The sequence below is a fragment of the Trichechus manatus genome, unplaced genomic scaffold, assembly GCF_000243295.1.
Source record: "Trichechus manatus latirostris isolate Lorelei unplaced genomic scaffold, TriManLat1.0 scaffold00007, whole genome shotgun sequence".
Classification (NCBI taxonomy): Eukaryota; Metazoa; Chordata; class Mammalia; order Sirenia; family Trichechidae; genus Trichechus; species Trichechus manatus.
Genome location: NW_004443943.1, coordinates 20,430,620 through 20,452,202, shown reverse-complemented (window position 1 = coordinate 20,452,202; position 21,583 = coordinate 20,430,620). Strand labels below are relative to the sequence as shown.

The 21,583-nt window shown below is 42.4% G+C and overlaps 1 protein-coding gene across 2 annotated transcripts in view; it reads left to right on the top strand.

The window, feature by feature from the left end:
• Positions 1–1,256: 1,256 nt before the first annotated feature.
• The window catches only part of RBP4 (retinol binding protein 4), a 21,605-nt gene continuing 1,278 nt past the window's right edge, over positions 1,257–21,583 (top strand). Inside the window, exons 1-4 of one of the 2 annotated variants that reach the window (XM_004369945.3) lie at positions 1,257–1,379; positions 1,480–1,616; positions 1,779–1,885; positions 19,209–19,421. In XM_004369945.3, the coding sequence (XP_004370002.2) occupies positions 1,269–1,379; positions 1,480–1,616; positions 1,779–1,885; positions 19,209–19,421 (568 nt within the window). In that variant the 5' untranslated portion in view covers positions 1,257–1,268. Of the gene's footprint in view, positions 1,380–1,479; positions 1,617–1,778; positions 1,886–19,208; positions 19,466–21,583 lie in introns of those variants that run through there. The other variant, XM_023738966.1, reaches the window with a different exon arrangement.

Genomic DNA, 21,583 nt, shown 5'->3' with positions numbered 1-21,583 from the left:
GGCTTGGTTTTCTTTCCAACCGAAGCCATGGAAACATAAGATTGTATGGAAGGAATCTCAAGAAAAGATATTTATCTACCATGTAACTAAGTCTCATTCAGTCAAAAGCTGCATCTTCGACTACTTTGTTCAGGCTCTTTGAACTCTTTTAACTTTGAATGGAAAGAGAAAAACATATGTGGGCCAGTAAACCGTGGCTTCACCTACGCAAAATACCTCAACTCAGTGTTTTGACTTAACTGACCATTGATGTTTTAGAATTATGTTAGCCTCCCTCCTTTGACCAGTCTTCAGCCAACTCACCTTGGCTGTTTGCAAACAAAACAACATTCCAATAGGGCTTTGAAATAAAATTGCCTTATAAACAATTGGTAGGTGTGTTTCCAAGTGGTTTGAGGAAAGTGCCCCAGAGTAAGTAGGTGACCACCGAGGCTGCTAAAGTATTTCCTGTCCCGATCAGGGTTGTGTTTCTGGAGAATATTTAACAGAGAAGGTTTTAACGTTTCTAAAGATGTTGAAACTAAAGAACAAATATTGACCTAGAGAGCACCACAGCTCTCCTGAAAGAGGGGAAAATACATTCTTTATATAATGAAAAACCACTTGGCAGAAATATTCCAAAAACCCTGCATAATTCACCCTCAGAAGTTGGAGGGGCCAATTTGGCACCACCAGGGACTCGGGCGCTAACGCCGCAGGCAGTATTGTAGGTCCCTAGCTCTGTGCGTCCACGATCTTCCCGCCAGGTCAACTCGAGCCTCCAGCTAGAGCAACAGGGCCCCGAGGCCAAGCCATGCCGCAGCTGGCGGTCGCTGGCACAACTGCTGGATAACTCAGCCAGGGCTTGGCCCTGCGACTCGTCGCCGCTGGTGAGTTACGGCCCTGCCGAGGCCACCCCGCGCGGCAGCTCCCCCAAGCACTGGAGGTGAGACTTTTCAAGAGGCCCTCCCTGCTCGAGGGGCGGCGGTGAGTCAGAGCGCCCCCTCCCCGGCGCCTCCCCCATCGGTCTTTCACCCCGCGCATTACGAAAGAGCCCACCCCCGAAGCTATAAAGCAGCCAGGCGGTGCGGGCGGCGCGCTCGCTTCTTCCTGCTCCACGCGCGCCGGGACGTGGCGGCCAGGTTAGCTCGTCGCCAGGTGGTGAGAACCGGCTGGGCAGTCCCCTGGGGCGGCGGCGGCGGGGCGGGATGGGGACAGCAGCGGTCCGGTGGTCCGGCTACCAGGCGTTCACGGCCGCCCGTTTCCCACAGGGCAGTCTGCTGGGCAGGATGGAGTGGATGTGGGCGCTTGTGCTGCTGGCGGCGCTCGGCAGCGCCCGGGCGGAGCGCGACTGTCGCGTGAGCAGCTTCCGAGTAAAGGAGAATTTCGACAAGGCGCGCGTAGGTATCTGTCCCAGTGGCCCCGGAAACTCGTCTTCCCCCGGCCCCCTCGGCTGTGCACCCCCTGGACACCAAATCCTTGCTCTCGTCTCTTGCGCAGTTCGCCGGCATCTGGTACGCCATGGCTAAGAAGGACCCTGAAGGCCTCTTTCTACAGGATAACATCGTCACCGAGTTCTCCGTGGACTCGAGCGGCCGGATGAACGCCGTGGCCAAGGGCCGAGTACGCCTTTTGAAGTCAGTGGCCTCAGGGGGGCTGCACACTTTGCACTCCAAATCCCCTGGTCCCTGACTGACTGAGCGCCAAACCCTGGCTGGGGAGGGAAGGGAGCGCCGGGTGTTGGGGGGAGTGGGATGAGGGGAACCTCGTCTGGCTCAGGACTGCCTTGGGTTTTGCAGCAACTGGGACACGTGCGCAGACATGGTGGGCACCTTTACAGACACTGAGGACCCTGCCAAGTTCAAGATGAAGTACTGGGGCTTAGCGTCCTTTCTCCAAAAAGGAAGTGAGTAGTCACCTCAGTGAGACCGTCTTGGGGGATGGGGAGCCTGCCTGGCCAAATCCCTGGGTTTCTTCTTCTGGGGCGTCCTTGAGAACAATTGCCAGCCAAGAGGTATGTAAGTGGCCGGAAAGCGTAGCACCGCCCCTGGTTAGGCGGATGGGATCGGTGGTAGCTAGGCAATGTGGGAGTCCCGGTGGCTCAGTGGTTAAGAGCTCGGCTGCTAACCAAAAGGTCAGCAGTTAGATCCACCAGCCGCTCCTTGGAAACCGTATGGGGCAGTCCTACTCTGTCCTGTAGGGCCGCTGTGAGTTAGAATCGACTCAATGACAACGAGTTTGGTTTTTTTGTGAACTCAGGAACCCTGGTCCAAGTTTGAAAGGACCTTTGGGCTTCTTAGGTAGCCTCCTCTAAGAAGGCATTTTCCCCTTCCACTACTGTGCCAGGGTGCTCTCCCACTTCTCCCAAACCAGTTCACATCACCACCCAACCTGGTTTTGCCGTTTGTGGATGTGTTTGGGCTGACGGCTGGACACTCTCATCCAAGGCTGTAGGGAGCATTGTGCACAGGCTTGGCTCACTCCCAGGCTGCTGGTGCTGAGATTCTGAGCTAAGCACAGTGTTCCACGTGGCAGTGACCTTTTCCCCTTCTCCCAAAAACCAAAACTAGATGGAGTGAGGGGAGGCTGTGAGGACACTCAGAAGAGAATCCTAAAACTTAGCCTGCTCATGAGAACACAACTTTTACATGCGTTTCAATCTGTTCTCCCGTTTCTCCAGTTTCATATCTGGAGTCTACTTGGTAGCCAGAGAATAATGCAGGCCAGGGGGGACATCATGGAATCTTAGAGATGCAGAGCTAATCCTGTGAAGGAGATTCTATGTACAGATGACTAAACGAGGCCACGAGAAGGCAGTGGTTTGCCCAAGGGCATGCCACATGTTTGTGAGAGCCAGTGTCAAGTCAGGGGACCCAACATCCCAGCCAAGATTAGGTGGCCCCGAACAGCAGAGAAGGGACTCTTGACACAGGCCAACATTTCGCAAAGTGTTGCTTGAACTCTTCTGTGAAATAGGACCTAGGGGGCTATTCGGGGTGACTCTCTTAGCTTGGTGACCCAGGGCAAAATGTCCTTTTTGCAACCCATTGCTGTACACGTGTCACACACTCAACAGCATCCTCTGTGGTTGTTTGTGAGATGAAATTGTGTATTTATCTAATTGCATTTTCAGTATTGATTTACAGTGTAAAGGTAGAGTTGCTATACTACAAGGGAAAAAATGCTTTTATCCTTAGAATTATTTCAAATCATTCAGCCGAACTTTCTAAAATCATTTATTTAGAGAAAAATAAGAATTTTTTGATAATGAAATAAGTTAACAACAGGGAACAAGATAACTAATTTTTAGAAAGCGTAAATGCATAGCGCTCTTAAACATTTTGAGATGTGCCTTAAAAGACTAGGCCTTTGGCAATGCCTTTCAGGCCAAGGTGGGGGAGGACCCATTGAGGAGGTAGGGTTTTGCCTCTTTCTTCCTCCTTCACCCACCAAACCAGATCAGTTCTGCTTTTACCTCTTGTGTATTGGGATTCTAGGTAGGATTTCATCTGGGGGGAGAAAAGTACTGAAAGCAATTGGCTGTAGATATTAAGTGAAATAACTATGATATGGCAGGCTTAGGTTACCTTTTAGAAAAGAAATTGTGCAGTGTAGTGGTTAAACACGCAAAGTTAAAGTTCTACTGCCTCTGTTCAAATCCTAACTCAACCACTACCTGTGAGACCTTGGGATGTTCCTTAGCCTCTTTGTGCCTCAGTTTCCTCATCTGCAAAGCGGAGGTGATCGTAGCACCAACCTCATGGAGTTGTGTTATGAGGATGCAGAAACATGCAGAAAACACTTAAAATAATGCCTGAAACATAAGTTCTCTGTTTAAGTGTTCGATATTTTTGTATGTTACTTCCCCTTTCATGAAATAATAGCTTTATATTCTAGGTTGGGGATGGGAGAACCCACAGAGACCATCTGGTTCAATTCTCTCATTTTACAAGTAAAGAAACTGAGGCCCACATTAAAGAAGTGACTAGCTTATGGGCACATTAGCTAATTAGTGACGCTTAATGATAGCTCTGGGGTCCCTGGGTGGTGCAAACGGTTAATGTGCTCGGCTGCTAACTGAAAGATTTGTGGTTCCAGTTTACCTAGAGGTCCCTCAGAAGAAAGGCTTGGTGATCTCCTTCGAAAAATCAGCCTTTGAAAACCCTGTGGAGCACAGTTCTACTCTGACACACATGGGGTCACCATGGGTCAGAATTGACTCAACTGGTTTGGTTCCTTGGTTTTTAGTGACAGCACTTAGCCCAGGGGATATAAAAGGTTATTAACTGACCCTCTGTTTTCCAAGTATCCCACAAACTGTATGACTTGGTGAGTCTACCTTTCTGTGTTTAAATGCTTATTTTTAGAACTTTTATGAAGTCCACTTTCATTCTTTGTACTGATTTATTTCTCCCTTGACCTCAGTTTTACATTTAACACTGACCTGAGATCACGTTTTCTGGATCTCTCCCCTTCTACACAGACTGCATCTCACCAATGACTATGTTTAAAACACACTTATGTAGGGGATGTAGTTCGGGACCAAATGCCCATATTACGTTTATTTTTGTTTATTTTTTACAATCATATTTTATTGAATTTTTGGTGACAGTTTATACAGCAAGTTAGGTTCCCGTTGGGCAGTTTCTGCACCAATTGTTCCGTGAGGTTAGTTACGTTTGTCACGGTGTGTCGGCATCCTCTTTATTTGTGTTCTGTTTGTTCCATTTCCAGCACTCTCGTTTCCCTGCCCCCTTCTCATTTTGCTTTTGAGTAATTGTTGACCTTTTGATCTCATACTGATGGTTATTAAGTAGGGTACCCATCTTACAGGTAATATTTTTTATTTTGTGTGCCACTCTGCTATTTCACAAAAGGTGATTTCAAGGCATAGGCTTGGTTCTAGGTTTACAGCGTATCTCAGAGTGATAGCCTCAGGGAATCCTCTCTTCTCTACTGTTCCAGTTTGTCTGGCTTATTTTCATTTTAAGAATTTGAGTTCTGCTCCACAGTTTCTCCCATTCTATCTGGGACTATCTGTTGTGACCCCGGTCAGAACAGTCAGTAGTGGTAGTCTGAAACCACCTAGTTCTTCTGATCTCAGGGTAGATGAAGTTGGGGATTGTATAGGCTTGTTTCTTCTCTGAGCTTTCGGTTACCTGCTGACTGTTTTGCTCCTGGCAAATAGAGACGTGTAGTTGTGTCTTAGATGGCCACTCCCAAGCTGTTAAGACCCCACATGCTACTCACTTCACTAGGATGCCAATCATGATTTTTGTGAACTATTTATTATGCCAGTTGACTGAGCTGTTTCATGAGACTATGGTCCTAAGCTTTCAAACCCAGAAAACCAATCTTGGAAGGTGTTTAGCTGTGTCTGAGGAGTATCTGTATTTGTGTCTTCAATGAATATATGCGCCTGCACCCACATATTTGTATTTACACATTGCTATAGATACTTGGAGTCCTGGTGGTGCAGTGGTTAAGTGTTTGGCTGCTAACCAAAAGCTTGGCTGTTTGATTCCACCAGCTGCTCCTTGGAAACCCTACGGGCAGTTCTACTCTGGCGTATAGGGTCACTGTGAGTCAGAATCAACTCGACAGCAATGAGTTTTTTGGTTATAGATACTTCTATCTGTTTGTGCCTATGTACACACCTGTACCTGCCCATATACCAGTGTGCCTATACCCATGTGCTCAAACACTTATTTGTACTCTGGTTGTGCTGTGCTCACTACATCCACATTCAGTGCCACTTTTCCCATCACGAAAAATAACAAGTCTCTATGATCTAAAGCACACTTTCCCCTCCCCCTCTTTTCTCCCTGGTAACCACCAGTGAACATTAGTCTCTCTGCATATATCTGTTCTTCTTATAAAAGAGGAATCATACAATATTTGTCCTTATATACTTCACTTAGCATTATGCCCTCAGGTTCATCTACATTATAATATGTTTTGCGGACTCATCATTGTTCTTTATGGTTGTGTAGTATTCAGGTGTCTGTATGTACCACAGTTTGCTTATCCATTTATCTGTTGATGGGCGTTTTGCTTGTTTTCATTTATTTGCTATTGTGAATAAAGCAGCAATGAACATAGGTGTGCATATGTCTGTTCGTGTCATTATTGTTAGGTCTCTCGGGTATGTACCTATGAGTGGGATTGCTAGATCATAGGGTAATTCTATTTCTAGTTTTTTGAGAAAGTGCCATACTGTTTTCCAAAGTGGTTGTTCCATTTTACAGTCCCACTAGCAATGGATAAGTGTTCCAATCTCCCCACATCGTTGCTGACATTTGTTGTTACCTTTTTTATCAGTTCCATTTTAGCCAGGGTAAGATGGTATCTCTTTGTAGTTTTGATTTGCATCTCTCTAATGGCTAATGGGAAACCCTGATGGCATAGTGGTTAAGAGTGTGACTGCTAACCAAAAGGTGAGTAGTTTGAATCCACCAGGTGCTCCTTGGAAACCCTATGGGGCAGTTATACTCTGTCCTATAGGGTCACTATGAGTCGGAATTGACTCTACTGCAACAGGTTTGGGTTTTTTTGGTTTTAATGGCTAATGATCATGAACATCTTTGCATATGTTTGTTGTTTGCTTGGATGTCCTCTTGGGTGAAGGTTCTGTTCATGTCCTTTGCCTGTTCTAGTGATTGGTTTGTTTGTCTTTTTGTTGTTGAGTTTTTGCAGTTTTCTATAGATTTTAGAGATTAGACCCTTAATGGATAGGTTGTTTCTGAAAATTTTTTCCCAGTCTGTATTTTGTCTGTTTACTCTTTTGATAAAGTCTTCTGATGAGCATAAGTTTTTAACTTTTATGAGGTCCCTTTATCTATTTCATCGTCTTCTACCCTGCATTTGTTATTATGTTTATTATCTTATTTTTTAAAAAAGATTCGGTCCCATAGTTTTGTCCCTATGTTTTCTTCCAGGAATTTTATGGTTTTAGGTTTAACATTTAAGTCTTTGATCCATTTTGAGTTAGTCGTTGTGTATGATGTGGGGTGTGGGTCCTGTTTCATCTTTCTGCAGGTGGATATCCAGTTTTGCCAGCACTGTTTATTAAAAAGACTGTTTCTGCCCCACTGAATGGACTTTTGACACCTTGTTGAAAATCAGTTGTCCTTAGATGGCTGGGTTTAATTCTGAGTTCTCAATTCTGTCCCACTGTTCTATGTGTCTATCACTGAACCAATACCAGAGTATTTTGATTACAGTAGCTGTATAGTATGTTTTGATACTGGGGAGTGTAAGGCCTCCTGTTTTGTTCTTTTTCTTTGGTGTTGCTTTGGCTGTTCGAGGTTTCTTTCCCTTCCGTATGAAATTGGTCATTAGTTTTTCCATTTCAGTAAAGAGTGTTTTTAGGATTTGTATTGGGATTGCCTAGTATCTGTAGATAGCTTTAGGTAGAATTGACATTTTCACTATATTAAGTCTTCTAATCCATGAGCATGGTGTGTCTTTTCCATTTTTGTAGGTCTTTTTTAGTCTCTTGTAGTAGTGTTTTATAATTTTCATTGTATATGTCCCTGGTTAGGTTAATTCCTAGGTATTTTATCTATTTGGAAGCTATTGTAAATAGTATTGTTTTCTTGATTTCTTTTTCGGGGTAGTCTTTGTTAGTGTAGAAAAACCAAACTGATTTTTGTGTGTTGATCTTGTACCCTGCAACATTGTAAAATTTTTCTATTAGTTCCAGCAATTTTCTTGCAGAATCTTTAGGGTCTTCTGTGTAAAAGATCATGTCATCGTCTGCAAAAATTCTCAACAAAATTCTGGCCAGTAGAATTCAGCATCATATCAAAAAAATAATACACCACGACCAGGTAGGATTCGTACCAGGTATGCAAGGATGGTTCAGCATTAGAAAATCAATCAACATAATCCACCACATAAATAAAATAAAGGAAAAGAATCACATGATCATCTCAATTGACACAGAAAAGGCATTGGACAAAGTCCAACGCCCATTCCTGATAAAGACTCTCAATAAAATAGGTACAGAAGGGAAATTCCTCAACATAATATAGGGCATCTGTGCAAAACCAACAGCCAACATCATTCTAAATGGACAGAAGCTGAAAACGTTCCCTGTGAGAACAGGAACAACACAAGGATGTCCTTTATCATGACTCCTATTTAACATTGTTTTGGAAGTCTCAGCTAGAGCAATAAGGCAAGAAAAAGAAATAAAGGCCATCCAAGTTGGTAATGAAGAAGTAAAACTGTCCCTATTTGCAGATGATATGATACTATATATGGAAAACCCAAAAGACTTCATGAGAAAACTACTGGAACTAGTAGAAAGATTCAGCAGATTAGCAGTATACAAGATAAACATACAAAAATCAGTTGGATTCCTATATACCAACAAAGAGACTGACGAAAAGGAAATTAGGAAAGCAATACCATTTATAATAGCCCCTAAAAAATACTTAGGAATAAATCTAACCAGGGATGTAAAAGAACTATACAAAGAAAACTACAAAACACTACTGCAATAAACCAAAAGAGATCTACATAAATGGAAAAATATACCATGTTCATGGATAGGTAGACCCAACATTGTGAAAATGACAGTTCTACCCAAAACAATCTATAGATACAATGCATTCCCTACCCAAATACCAAGAACATTCTTTAAAGAGTTAGAAAAACTAATCATTATATGGAAAGGGAAGAGGCCCCGGATAAGTAAAGCATTATTGAAGAGGAAGAATAAAATAGGAGGACTCGCACTACCTGACCTCAGAATCTACTATACAGCTACGGTAGTCAAAACAGCCTGGTACTGGTACAATGACATATACATTGACCAATGGAACAGAATTGAGAACCCAGAAGTAAATCCATCCACCTATGGTCACCTGATCTTTGACAAGGGCCCAAAGTCCATCAAATGGGGAACAGACAGTCTTTTTAACAAATGGTGTTGGCAAAATTGGATGTCCACCTGCAAAAAAGTAAAACAGAACCCATAATCACACCATATACAAAAACTAATTCAAAATGGATCAAAGACCTAAGTCTGAAACCAAAAACTATAAAGATCATAGAAGAAAAAATAGGATCAATGCTAGAGACCTTAATACATGACATTAACAGGATACAAACCATAACTAACAACATACAAACTCCAGAAGATAAGCTAGATAACTGGGGTATTCTAAAAATTAAACACATATGCTATCAAAAGACTTCACCAAAAGAGTAAAAAGAGAACCTACAGCCTGGGGAAAAAATTTTGGCTATTAAAAATCCAACAAAGCTCTAATCTCTAAAATCTACAGGAAAATCCAACACCTCTACCACAAAAAGACAAATAATCCAATTAAAAAATGGGAAAGGAAATGAACAGACACTTCACCAAAGAAGACATTCAGGTGGCTAACAGACACATGAGGAAATGCTCGCAATCACTAGCCATTAGAGAAATGCAAATCAAAACCACAATGAGATACCATCTCACCCCGGCATTACTGGCACAAATCAAAAAAACAGAAAATAACAAATGTTGGAGAGGCTGTGGGCAGATTGGAACTCTTATGCACTGCTGGTGGGATGCAAAGTGGTACAACCATTTTGGAAAATGATATGGTGCTTCCTTAGAAAGCTAGAAATAGAAATACCATATGATCCAGCAATCCCACTCCCAGGAATACATCCTAGAGAAATAAGAGCTGTCACATGAATAGACATACGCACACCCATGTTCATTGCAGCATTGTTCACAATAGCAAAAAGGTTGTTGATGGAAACAACCTAGATGCTCATCAACAGATGAATGGATAAACAAACTATGGTACATACACACAGTGGACTACTACACAACAATAAAGAACAATGATGAATCTGTGAAGTATCTCACAACATGGATGAATTTCGAGGGCATTATACTGAATGACATAAATCAAGGACAGATACTGTATGAGACCACTACTGTAAAAACTCATGAAAAGGTTTACACACAAAAAGAAACAATCTTTGATGGTTACGAGGGAGGGGAGGGGTGGTGGTGGAAAAACACTAAATAGACAATAGATAAGTGGTAGCTATGGTGAAGGGTAAGACAGTACACAATACTGGGGAAGCCAGCACAACTTGTTCAGGGTAAGGTCATGGAAGCTCCATGGACAAATCCAAACTCCCTTGGGACTGAATTGCTGGGCTGAGGGCTGTGGGGACCATGGTCTCAGGGAACATCTAGCTCAATTGACATAACATAGTTTATAAAGAAAAATGTTCTACATTCTACTTTGGTAAGTAGCATCTGGGGTCTTAATAGCCTGTGAGCGGCCATCTAAGATACTCCACTGGTCTCACCCCTTCAGGAGCAAGGGAAAATGAAGAAAACTAAAGACACAAGGGAAAGATTAGTCCAAAGGACTAATGGACCACAACTACTATGACCTCCACCAGACTGAGTCCAGTACAACTAGATGGTGCCCGGGTACCACAACTGACTGCTCTGACAGGGATCACAATAGAGGGTCCCGGACAGATCAGCAGAAAAATGTAGAACAAAATTCTAACAACAAAAAAAAAGACCAGACTTACTGGCCTGACAGAGACTGGAGAAACCCGGAGAGTATGGCCCCAGGACACCCTTTTAGCCCAGTAATGAAGTCATTCCAGAGGTACACCTTTTAGCCAAAGATTAGACAGACCCAGAGGACAAAACAAGACTAAAGGGGCACAGTAGTCCAGGGGCAAGGACTAGAAGGCAGGAGGGGACAGGAAAGCTGGTAATAGGGAACCCAAGGTCGAGACGGGAGAGTACTGACATGTCATGGGATTGTTAACCAATGCCATAAAACAATATACGTACTGTTTAATGAGAAGCTAGTTTGTTCTGTAAACTTTCATCTAAAGTTCAATAAAAAAAATTTTTTTAAAAAAATAAGTTGTGTCATCTTCAAATAGAGATCGTTTTACTTCTTCCTTTCTGATTTGGATACCTTTTATTCTCTTTCTTGTCTTACTGCTCTGGTCAGGACTTCCAGTACAATGTTGAATAAAAGAGGCAGTAATGGGCATCCTTGTCGTGTTCTCGTTCTAAAAGGGAAGGCTCTCAGCCTTTCTCTGTTGAGTATAATGTTGCCTATTGGTTTTGCATATGTGCCCTTCATTAGGTTGAGAAATTTCCCTTCTATTCATGTTTTGCTGGGAGTTTTTATCAGGAAAGGGTGTAGAATTTTATCAAATGCCCTTTCTGCATCAATTCATATGATCATATGGTTCTTTTCCTTTATTTATGTGGTGGATTACATTATTGATTTTCTTATGTTGAACCTCCCTTGTAATCCTGGTATGAATCCCAGCTGATCATGGCGTATGATTTTTTTGATATGTGGCTGAAGTCTGTTGGCTAGAATTTTGTTGAAGGTTTTTGCATCTATGTTCCTGAGGGATATTGGTCTGTAATTTTCTTTTTTCATAATGTCTTTGCCTGGTTTAGGTATCAGGGTTATGCTGACTTCATGGAAAGAGTTTGGTAGTGTTCCTTTCTCTTCTATGTTTTTTGGAGAGGTTGAGTAGGATTGGTGTCAACTTTTCTATGCATGTTTAGTAGAATTCTCCAGTGTAGCCATCTGGTCCTGGGCTTTTTTTATTGGCAGTGTTTTGATGACCTCTTCAATCTCTTCTTTTGTAATGGGCCTGTTTAAATTTTCTAACTCTGTTTGTATTAGTTTGGTTAGGTAGTGTGTTTCTAGGAATTTGTCCATTTCCTCTAGATTTTCAAGTTAATTGGAGTACAGTTTTTCATAGCAGTCTGTTATAATCTTTATCTCTTTTGGATTGGTTGTAATGTCACCAGTTTCGTTTCTTAATTTGGTTATTTGCCTCTTCTAGTTTTTTTTCTTTTGTCAGTCTATCCTGTGGTTTGTCTGTTTCATTGATCCTTTCAAAGAACCAACTTCTGGTTTTGTTGATTCATTCTATTGTTTTTCTATTTAGTTTATTTCTACCCTGATCTTTATTTTTTCTGGTAGCTTTTGGCTTCTTTTTCTCTTCCTTTTCTATTCAAGTTTTTGGCTTAAATTAATGATTTTGGATCTTTCTTCTTTTTTTATGTAGACATTTATTGCTGTAAATTTCCCTCTGATACTGCTTTTGCTGTGTCCCAAAAGTTTTGATATGTTGTGTTTTCATTTTCGTTTGATCTAGGAATTCTTTAATTTCACTTTTGATTTCTTCTATGGCCCAGTAGTTTTTCAGTAGTGTATTATCTAGTTTCCGTATTCCCCCCCCCCCAACTTTATTTTTCCTTTGTTGATTTCTAGCTTCATACCACTATGGTCAAAGAAGGTGCTTTGCATGACTTCAGTATTTTTAAATTTGTTGAGATTTGTTTTGGTCTGTTATATGGTCTATTATATGGTATATGGTCTATTCTGGAAAGTGATCCATATGTGCTGGAGAAGAGTATGTATTGTTCTGATGCTTGGTGGAGTGTTCTATATAGGCCCTGTAGTTACAGTTGGCTTATGGTTTCATTTAAGATCTCAATGTTCTTAGTGTTCTTTTTAGATGTTCCGTCTATAATGGAAAGTGGTGTGTTGAAGTCCCTTCCTCTTATTGTGGAGTTGTCTATTTCTTCTTCCATATTACTCAGTATTTGTTTCAAGTATTTTGGAGCATTGCTGATAGATGCATATATATTTCTAATTGCTATGTCTTCTTGCTGGATTGACTCTTTTGTTATTATATAATGTCTTTCTTTATCTCCCGTCTTAGATTTTGATTTAAAGTCCTATTTTATCTGATATCAGTATGGCAACCCCAGATCTTTTTTGTTTACTGGTTACATGGAATATTTTTCTCTGTCCTTTTATTTTCAGTTTGTTTGTGTCCTTGTGTCTGAGGTGTATTTCCTGTAGACAGTAAAAGGATGGGTCATGTTTTTTTATCCATTCTGCTACTCTCTGCCTTTTGCATGGGGCATTTAGACCATTTATATTTAATGTTATCACTGAAAATGAAGTGTCTACTTCACTCATTTTGCTATTTGTTTTTGAGTGGTTCATATCTCTAATTTTTATTCTGATTTTTCTGTTTTTGTTTATATTTGGCTGCTTTCTTATGATGAGCCTTTTTGCTTTCTTTTGTGCTGAATGTTTTTACTGGTGATTTCTTAGTGGTTACCATATATATTACATTACACAAATTACAATTGTAACAACATTTAACATATGAACAACAGTTAACACACAACCTTAACATAATAAATCCATTCTTGGTATGCTTCTCCCTCCCCCATTTCTGTTAGTGTGTCTCCATTAATATCAATATACAATATATATTCAATAAGTTTACTTTTTACTTATTTCTTACAAACTTGTATTGTTTATGGGATTTAATTATTGAGTTTACTCCCTGAAAGTATCAGATACTTGATCCTTATGATTGCCTGTGTTGTTGTGTTTTTTGGAGATCTTTCTCTTTCTTGCTGTCTATTTTTTGTTTATGTTTTTCCCATGTATAGATATGAGTAGTTATTTAATGCTTTTGCTTTTCCATGTGGAGTACTCCCTTGAATAATACTTGCAAAACTGATCTGGTGGTGGCAAATTCCCAGGACTTCTGTTTGTTTAGGAACGTCTTGATTTCCTCCTCATTTTTGAATGGTAACTTTGCCGGGTAAAGTATTCTTGGTTGGCAATTGTTTTCATTCAGTATTTTATATATGTCGCTCCACTGTCTTCTGGGGAGTTTCTGGGGAGAAATCTACATTGATTCTTATGAAAAACTGTTGGTATGTTATATTTAGTTTTTCTCTTATTCCTTTCAGAATTCTCTCCTTGTCTTTGGTTTTCAAGAATTTTATTAGGATATGATGGGGAGTTGATCTTTTTGTGTTTCTTCTAATTGGGGTTTGTGTAGCTTCCTGTATTTGCAGGAGTGGTTTTCATTTCAGGTCTGGGAAATTCTGTTTAGCTCTTGGAAAATTGTTTTTATGCCTTTATTGCTGTCTTGGTGCTCTGGGATTCCAGTAATTCTAATGTTAGATTTCTTAATTGAAACCCATATTTCCATTTGGGATTGTTTGTTTGCTTTTCTTTGTTCTTTTCTCTTGCTTCTCTTGAGACTTGATAAGTTCAGTTATTTTGTCTTCTAGTTCATGTATTCTATCTTCTGTCTGTTCAACTCTATTGTTGAGTGTTTTCTCTTCCTTTTTCTAATTCAGTTGCTTTATTCTTCAGTTCCAGTAGTTCTTTGTTTTTTCTTTCTTTTGATGTTTTCAATTTCCTTGTTGAGCTTCTCATCTCTCATTTGGTTCCTCCATTTATTTTCTGATCTCTGTTAGTTTGTTTTCTGTGTACTTTTTGCTTTTTTTTTTTACATATTTAGCACCATAGCCTGAAAATTATCAATTCTTCCCGTTAGTCTGGCCTCCATAGGAGACGTGTCCACTTCTTCATGTTTTCTTTTCGATTGGTCCTTCTTTTCTTGTGATTTTGTGTGTTTTACTATTTTTTATTGACCTTGGGGCTTTTTTTCCTTAAAATTTTGTATTCTGGTTTTTATGGGAAAATTTTCTGATTGGGCGCCCTGGTGGTGCAGTGGCCAAGTGCCTGATTGCCAACTGAATGGCTGGGGCTGCACCCACCAGCTGCTTTGTGGGAGAAAGACACAGCAGCCCACCTCCACAAAGACTCACAGCCTTAGGAACCCCACAGGCATCTTCACTCTGCCCCACAGGGTCACTGTTAGACAGAATTGACCCAGCAGCAGTGGACTTGGTATCTTCTCCTGAGAACTACTAGAGAGCACTCTTAACCTTAGGTTTTTTTTCAGTGTTGATTCAGGAGTTCTGGATGCTTGATCTCTGGAATTCAGTATGCATGCGTGGGTTGGGTGTGGTTTAGCTGGTCACAGACGCTAATGTAAGTGGTAGGGTGTGACTTTCCTGTGGCAAAGGTAGGGGTTCTCTTGTCTTTCCCTCATGGGTACCCCTTCCTGCACAGGCTTTCCCATGGTGTCCCTCTGTGGGCAGGGAGCTAGCCATTCATCTCTGTGTTGCCCATCTTTCCAAAGTATTCCCCTCACCCTGCTTCCCTTGCAGTTCTTCCTGGTCCTAGTACCCGTCTGTCTTGGGTCTCAGTGAGATTCAACAACACTCTCTCTCAGCACCACAGTCTTAATTGTGTGGCCTAAAAACTCCCATGGCCAATCTGCGCTGCTCTAAAAAATCAGGCTACAACTTCCTCAGATTAGCTCCCTTTGTGTGTTTCTTGTTTGCGGCATTGCCCAGCCCCATCCCAAAGTGACCGCAGTGAGTGAGTGCTCCAGATGTTAGTGGGTAGGTTCTCCCAGCTTCTGTGCCATCCTCTCCTCCTCTCTCCCGCTTCTGAACTCACATCAACACTCCAGCACCTCAGCTGCCGTCCAGAGTTCTGAGATCTCAGTCTGGGCTTGTTTCTATTCATTGTTCAGTGGGTTAGTTGCTGGTGGAGTAAATGGGAGCGTCCACTCGCTTTGCCAGCTTGCTCTGCCCTCCTACATTTATTTTTAAATTAAAAAATTAACTGTAAGAAATCTCTATAGTTGACTGTTAAATTTCAGTGTTAACAGACTCTGATGTGGCTTGCTGCCCTAGTCTGGGCAGGCTGTGTACCAGCCCCCTTCTCCCCTAACTCAGCCGGCAGCAAGCAGGACATCTCAGGGGTTAAGGACTCTGCCATCAGATGATTATGGTTGAATACAAGCTTCACCATTGGCCAGCCTCTCTGAGCTTCAATTTCCTTAGCTGTGAAATGGAGATAAAGAATAGTCTCTATTTCATCAGATTGTTGGAAGGACTTAATTAAGGTAATGCATGTCAAATGCTTAGCCTGATGCATAATGAGCACTCAGTAAATATTAGCTATGTTCATCATTGTTTGGGGCCCTCCCAGAAGGACAGGGACAAAGACATTCCTTTTGTCCATCTCTTAGTTACAGTCTGTCACTCTCCTGGGAAATGGTTCCTGTCAGGTTGAATAACAACTTGGCCTGATTGTATAAATCAGTATTTCTCAAAGTCAGGGCCCCTGGATCACCTACATTTGGGCCCCCTGAAGAGCTTTTTAAGAATGCAGATTTCTGGGCCCAAACACAGACTCATTGAATCAGAAACTCCTGGTGACTGGGGCCCTGGAATCTGCATTTTAGTATGTTCCTTGGATGAGTCTTCTGCACAATGAAGTTTGAGAATCACTGGTCTATATATGTAATTCAGCCCAAAGACATTTTTTTTTTTTTTTTTTTTGCTTACTTTTGTTTCAATGCCTTGGACTCCACTCACTTTACCAGGCCCTGTTGGATTATTTTAGAGATTAGTTAGAAATAGACTCAAGTCCACTGTGTGGCTGGCTCAGGTGGACCGTTAGGCATGAGAACTACAGCGAGCTTCTCACCTGGTCTCCTTTTCGCCTGGTCTCCTCATTTAGACAACGGTGGGACACAGGTCTAGGAGCTGAAGTGGCACATTCCAAGCCCACAGCAGTGAGCCGCAGATATTCAGTTGAACGAGGTCACCAGAGCCAGCTCCCTCTACCCATGTGTTTTCTTTAGTCTTTGGACTGTCGATCAAAACCCCTAAGCCAGTCTGTGTGGGTGCAGTGTAGACACATCTACAGTGTGCTCCACTTCCTGGGATGGTGGAGGTGAGTCAGGGCACCCAGCCATATGGCCTAGCCTTGAGCGTGCTGTCTCCCTAGCTCTACTTCCTGCAGTTAGCTGCTGTCGGGGAATGTTTGGGGGTGTCTGGTTCTGCAGAGGGACACTGCCCAGCTGCTAGGGTGAAGGAGGTTGGAGAACCTAGCTCATTCTTCCTAGCATTGCTCAGGCAGTTCATTTGTTGCAAATACTCTTAGAAGGAAGAGGGTCTGATAAAGGTTGTTACAACTCAAAGTCTTCATCTTTGAACTACTTAGCCAAAAAGAGCCTGGAGATAAACCAAACCAACTCGGGCCTTCTTTTAAAGTCAAGAACAGTAGTCAATTTTACTAAAGCCAAGCATTGAAAGTTACTTATTTCCTATGTCAGAATTTACATTCTGGCAACAATTTGGGGGAAAAAGTATTAAATTGCAGATTTGCCAAGCTTATAACTGCCTGAATCATGAATTGGAATAATATTTCAAAGGAGAGGTTTTTGTGTCTGAGGGGTAGGCTCCTGGGGCGCCTGTGCCTGGCACAGTGATCCCCAAAACCAGGGAAGAAATGACTTCATTCTGGGATGAGGGGGACTCTGCCCAGATGCTCAGGAGCCTGTGAGGGAGCTGGCAGTTAGGGCCAGGCCCAGGCCCAGCAGGCGGTCCATGGCTTCTATTCCTGGCCAGTCTGCTGAATAACTGTGGTCACCGCTGAGCAGTCATAAGTCTGCCCCTCACCCCGCAACCGTCTCACCCTGGGAAAGCCTGGGGGCACAGGGGTGGCTCATTCTTCCTCCTGCCAGGCCTGGAGTGAGCTGAAGAGGGGGCTCCACCACCTCCTCCCACGGAGGCCCCGCTTGGTTCTACTCTGACAACCCCTGCTGCATGACCTGGGATTGGGCTGAGCCCTCTCCTCCGGCTCCTCAGGGAAGCACACCAGAGGCGACTCAAAGCAAGCATTAGAGATCTCCTTTTATACCCCCCATGTTGGGGACCCAGGCACCTCTGCCTCCGCCAACCTGGAGCACTATGTAGGGCAGACAGTGTCACTTGCTTGCATGACATAGGCATGAGATGAGACACAATTGCTTTTTGTTTCTTGTTTCTTGCCCTTCCTGCTCCAACTTACTTATTGCCTGGAGACAGTGTGGTATAGATGTTAAGCCTGTGGGCTCTGGAGTCAGACACCCCGCATTTGAATCCCAGTTCTACCCTGCTCTTTGTGATCCTAGGTGAGTTATTGAGTTTCCCTGTGCCTTCGTTTTCTTTTTTTCCCACTGTATACATTTTTAATGTTCATTTTTTAAACTTTGTTTTATTTTTGGTGAGGTTACCACCAACAAAACGTCCATCAATTCAGCGATTTCTCCACGTATAATTCAGTGATGTTGGTTCCATTCTTTGAGCTGTGCCACCTTTCTCGACATCCTTTTCTGAGTTATTTCACGTTTTTACTGTTCCTTAACAGCTCCTTTCATTACTTTTTTTGTGTATGTGCGTTTTACTGACTGGACATCGGACCGTCAGTTTTTCACCTTGCCCTTTCGTGCCTCCGTTTGCTCATCTGTAAAGTAGTGGACAGTAGTGTGCACATTTGATGTGAAGAATAAATGAGAAAATATGGCAAGTGTCTACACAGTGACAGGCACATAATTAAGTGCTCACAGAGTCCTAGCCATAGTTATATATGTCAACAGGAATGTTATATTAAATAGAAATGTGGCATTTTTACCTGAAGTAGGGTATTTGGATAAACCATAGCATTGTTGTTTCTCTATGATAAATCTCTCACATATATTTTTATTGATGTTATTTTGCCTTTGTTATTTTTACCACCTTCATTTATACTTATTCCTCATGGTTTACAGCCTAGCCTTGAGGAATAAATAGAATCTAAATTCTTCTCGGGCTCAGGAGAGAGTGAAGAGTACAAGCTCTAGGAAGGAATATCTGATGTCAGATAATAGGCATCTTTTTGCACAAAAAGCAAAAACTACTCACTTTTTCCAGCATGGAGAAGTGAGTAGAGTTACTGAGCAGGAATTCGGATGGACTTGGAGGAGCATCCGAGTGGTGGCCTCCAGTGGGCTGAGAGACTGGGGGGCAGAGTGATGAGTGGGATAATTGGGTGCTAGCTGATACAGATCACTGCAAAAGATAAATCCTGATGTCAGTGATATCATAAGTTGGTGGTCATAAGACATTAGCCACAAAAGACATAGATAATATTGGAGGGTAGATGGCCAAGACAACAGGAGAAAGGTCTGTTCTGTGGTTTTGATGGGCCCACATTCTTGTTGTTCTTTGGAAAGATGTGATTGCATTTATCACCAGGGTGGGAGAGATCATTGAAGTGAATGAGGTCCTCCCCATCCCCATCCCAGGACTTTTTTGATAAAGGAAAGCTAGATCCTTTTCTCCTTTTCTCAGTTTTACAAAAGCGGTCAGAATTCTCTGTAGCTTCCAGTTTCCCAATGAAATGAAACTAGTTTCAGGAAGTTTCTCATGCCTGGTAGCAAGTTTACTCAGACATCCGAGCCTTCTGACTGGAGAGACTTCAGCACTGTGGCTTTCTGGCTTGCAGACGATGACCACTGGATCATCGACACAGACTATGACACGTATGCCGTGCAGTACTCCTGCCGCCTCCTGAACCTCGACGGCACCTGTGCTGATAGCTACTCCTTCGTGTTCGCCCGCGATCCCAATGGGTTGCCCCCAGAAGTGCAGAGAATCGTGAGGCAGAGGCAAGAGGAGCTGTGCCTGGGCAGGCAGTACAGGATGATCGTTCACAATGGTGAGTGGGCATGGGAGTGGGGCGCTGGACCCAGCTCTCCCTAGGGACCAGCGGTAGTGAGGTCAGGCCTGCATGCCAGTGAAATCCATTTCATCTGCACCCAACAGAAAACAAAGAATCTTAGGATCCCCCTGCCGGAGCTCATCTTGGCCCATCATGACCAGATCTTTCACTGGCCTTATCATGGGGTGGGTGTGGAAAGAGTGGACGAAGCCCTTTTCCAAAACTCAGGCGCTTTTATTTAAGTAAAACTGCAGGGGACACTTTTCCTTTTATTCTATTCCTTTTAGTATGCCCAGTCTGTGGTCACAGAATTTTCCTGTGGCTACACTGCTCCAAACAACCATTTTGACTGAACTTACATTGTTTGGGGAGTCCCTGGGTGGTGTAAACAATTAACACGCTCTGCTGCTAACAGAAAGGCTGAAGGTTCGAGTTTACCCAGAGGTGCCTTGGAAGAAGGGCCTGGCGATCTACTTCTGAAAAAATCAGCCATTGAAAACCCTATGGAATACAGTTCTACTCTGACACATGGGGTCACCATGAATTGGAACCGACTCGATGGCAACTGGTAACTGGTAATGTTTTTGGTGGATCAAGAGGCCCCAGTAAAGAGCTGGGGAGCAAATATGGCCATTGATGTAAAAACTAAAACAGAAAAACTAATTTTAAACAGAGACATCAACAAAAAAAATTAAAAAAAAGAATGATTTCAACTTCTTTTTTCTCTGTAAAACCAAATAACCAGTTCCTTTTTCTTTTCTCATTAAATTGACTTGCTGGTTTTCCTCGCTTACATTTTTTTTTAAGATCTCCTGGAAACATCATAGGATCTTTTTATAGATATTACCCTTGTCTTTTCTTGATTTAAAAACCAGAAATATTGTGGAGGAAGGTACACAGTCTATTTTGAATTGACACTCACTCATTTCTATGGGAAACTGGATTTCAAAATCCACCTAGGGTAAAGCTAAAATGTAGAAAAAAAAGAGAACAACACTGAAATTTTCTGTTGGTCATCTAACTAGCTGACCCACACTACACAAAACAGATCTTTGTAATATGAACCACACCAAAAAATGAATTTAAATAAAATTTTGAAGCTTCATGCTGGGGACAGATGAGTGTAGGGCAGATAAGTGCACTTTTCCATGGATTCTCTTGTTTAACCCTCAGAAACATCTATGAAGTAGATATTATTATCTACATCCCATTGGGTCACTATGAGTTGGAATCAACTTGCCAGCAACAGGTTTGGGTTTTTTTGGGTTTTTTTTGGATAGGGAAGAAAATGGAGACTAAGAAAGTTGCCCAAGATCTTCAGTAGGTGGCAGAGTTGGGTACAAACCCAGGTCTTTGTAATTCTTAATCCCTTTGTGGCACCACCTGGTGACCCATGACACAGGACATGGTGAACACCCTATAAAACCATCAACCGTGTGGCCAAGGTCAGGCCAATTTGGCCCCTCACTTTCTGAAAAAGGATGTGCCCTCCCTTGAAATGCAGTGAGGCAAAATTAAGACAAAAGGAAACACTGTTTCATACAGCAGACCATATTTTCTTAGTCCCAACTGCCACCACCAGAAAGTCGAAGGATTTCAGTAACGACCTTGACGCCACACCTAATTTCTTAAGATGGGATCCCGTGTGACACCTTTACAAGAAGCATTTTGTCTTAGTTATCTAGTGCTGCTTTAACAGAAGTACCACAAGTAGATGGCTTTAACAAAGAGAAATTTATTTTCTCACAGTCTAGTTAGCTAAAAGTCCAAATTCAGGGCGTCAGCTCCAGGGGAAGGCCTTCTCTCTCTGTCGGCTCTGGAGGAAGGTCCTTCTCATCAATCTAGGAGTTTCTCTGCACAGGAACCCTGGATCCAAAGGATGCACTCTGCTCCAGGCATTGCTTTCTTGGTGGTTTGAGGTCCCCCCATTCTGCTCACTTCCCTTTCCTTTTCTCTCTTGTAAGATAAAATGTGGTGCAGGCCACACCCCAGGGAAACTCCCTTTACTTGGATCAGGAATGTGACTTTAGTAAGGGTGTTACAATCCCACCCTAATCCTCTTTAACATAAAATTACAATCACAAAATGGAGGACAACCACACAATACTGGGAATTATGGCCTAGCCAAATTGATACACATATTTTTGGGGGACATAATT